Below are 1,927 nucleotides of genomic sequence, written 5' to 3'. Positions count from 1 at the left end.
CCCCCCCCCCCCCTCCACCAAAACAGGTGGCGAAATGCACTTGCTAAATCAGAACTTTGTGGTATGTGCCAGGTGAAGTATTGAATTGCCTAGGGAAAAGGGAAGATATCTGGAAATGTAGCTGTAATTAAAGTCAATAATTCTACAATGCACTGAATTCCTTAAATATAACGGGTTTTCTTCAGAGGACAATCAAATGTGCTGTAAATCACTAGGAATTACGGTGTCTGCCTATACAAAGTCTGGTGGTGGTAGTGCTCATCTCCGCAGCTCACCGTTTATGAGTTTCATAGGGAAAGGGAGTCCCCCCCCTCTGACTTCCACCTGCCCATCCCGCAAACATCACAGCCAGTGTCACAAGCTGCCGTGGCCTTCTCCTAACTGTCAGTAGCCTCTTGTCCGTCCATACACTCAGGCCTGGAGGACACTGCAAGATGAGTCGATGGGAGCCACCACCCTTTTGAAGGTGAGAGAGTGGAGGCATAGAGAGGGAAAAGAATTGTCCAAGATCATCAATGGCTGGTGGCAGAACAGGGATTTGAACCCAGGCAGTCTGACTCTAGAACTCAAGCTCTTAATCAGGCAGCCTGGGATCTTGTTGGAGGAAATGCTTTATCTATGTGAAAACACTTGAGCACAATGTGTGATAACATTGTGCTGAAGTGTGGCTCAAATTATAAATGCTGTAGGAATTTGGTCTGGAGAGGAACTCCCGGTGCTTGGGCATGACAGTGTGTCAGGCATTGGAACCTGGTGTTTCCACCCTTTCCGTTTAAGGGGAGGTAGCACAGCGTATGTAGAAGGGGAAGAGCATGAGCTTTTGGACCTGCACAGGTAGGCTTTAAATCCTGGCGTTGCTACGTATGACCTGTGCGATCTCAGGCAAACTCATTTTTCTGAAATTGTGGCCTTAATTGAAAATAGGGAATGTAACAACCACCTCAGAGAGGACGGTTTACTATCATAAAATAGTATCAGAATATGTTAGGTGCTATTCATTCCACAAATACTGATTAAGTCGCAAGCATTCGGAAGCAGCACTATTAGCCAGAATGCTGCATTACACTGTTATAGTAAACCCCAGATCCCACTGGTTTAACACAGCCCAAGTTTAATATTTGCTCACATTACTTTTCTTTTTTTAATGTTTTTTGTTTATTTATTTATTTATTTATTGTGTGTATGAGAGGAGTGACTGAGAGAGAGAGAAAGAGAGAGAGGAGAGAGAGAGAGAGAGAGAGATTGCTCACAGGCAGAGGAGGGGCAGAGAGAGAGACACACACACACAGAATCTGAAGCAGGCTCCAAACTCTGAGCTGTCAGCACAGAGCCAGACAGGGGCTCGAACTCATGAACAGGGAGATCATGACCTGAGCTGAAGTTGCCACCCAGGTGCCCCTCACACTACTTCTCTAATGCAGGTTAGCTGGGCCTCTGTGTCATCTTTACAGAGACCCATACTGGCCTTGGGTGGCTCTGTCTCCGCATTTCCATGGTTGTCCCCATAAGATTGCCAAGACTGCGCTTTTGAGATTCTCAAGGCATGCGGATTTGCCCATTGGCCCTTAAAAGTTTCTACCTGAAAGCAATGCTGATCACTTCTGCTCTCATTCCAATGGCCCAAGCGGGTCATATAGGATAGTGGATTCCTACCACATCCATTGGGAATGGGGGGTGGGGTGGGGAAGAACCAGGAAATGTTTGGTGAACAGTTTTCATCACCAGTACTCAGTCTGTTTATCTGTAAAACAGATCTGCAAATCCATATTTTAAAAAGAAGAAACAGAAGCTGAGAGGTTAAGTCATTTGACCAAGGTCACACAGCCTATCCATCGGGGATCAACCCATACTTGGCTCACTCTGACTCTTTAATTTACGTGCACAATGTCTAGAGATGATATATAAGCAGAATATAATTTCAGGATGG

General features: G+C 45.6%; 1 protein-coding gene across 1 annotated transcript in view; it reads left to right on the top strand.

The window, feature by feature from the left end:
- Window positions 1-34: 34 nt before the first annotated feature.
- The window catches only part of NUAK1 (NUAK family kinase 1), a 72,408-nt gene continuing 70,515 nt past the window's right edge, over window positions 35-1,927 (top strand). The window contains exons 1-2 of the mRNA XM_077761962.1: window positions 35-72; window positions 778-834. Of these exons, the coding sequence (XP_077618088.1) occupies window positions 35-72; window positions 778-834 (95 nt within the window). The remainder of the gene's footprint in view (window positions 73-777; window positions 835-1,927) is intronic.

The sequence above is a fragment of the Crocuta crocuta genome, unplaced genomic scaffold, assembly GCF_008692635.1.
Source record: "Crocuta crocuta isolate KB4526 unplaced genomic scaffold, BGI_CrCroc_1.0 scaffold193, whole genome shotgun sequence".
NCBI lineage: Eukaryota > Metazoa > Chordata > Mammalia > Carnivora > Hyaenidae > Crocuta > Crocuta crocuta.
Note: the sequence above shows the minus strand (reverse complement) of the source record. Positions and strands in the feature narration are given on the sequence as shown.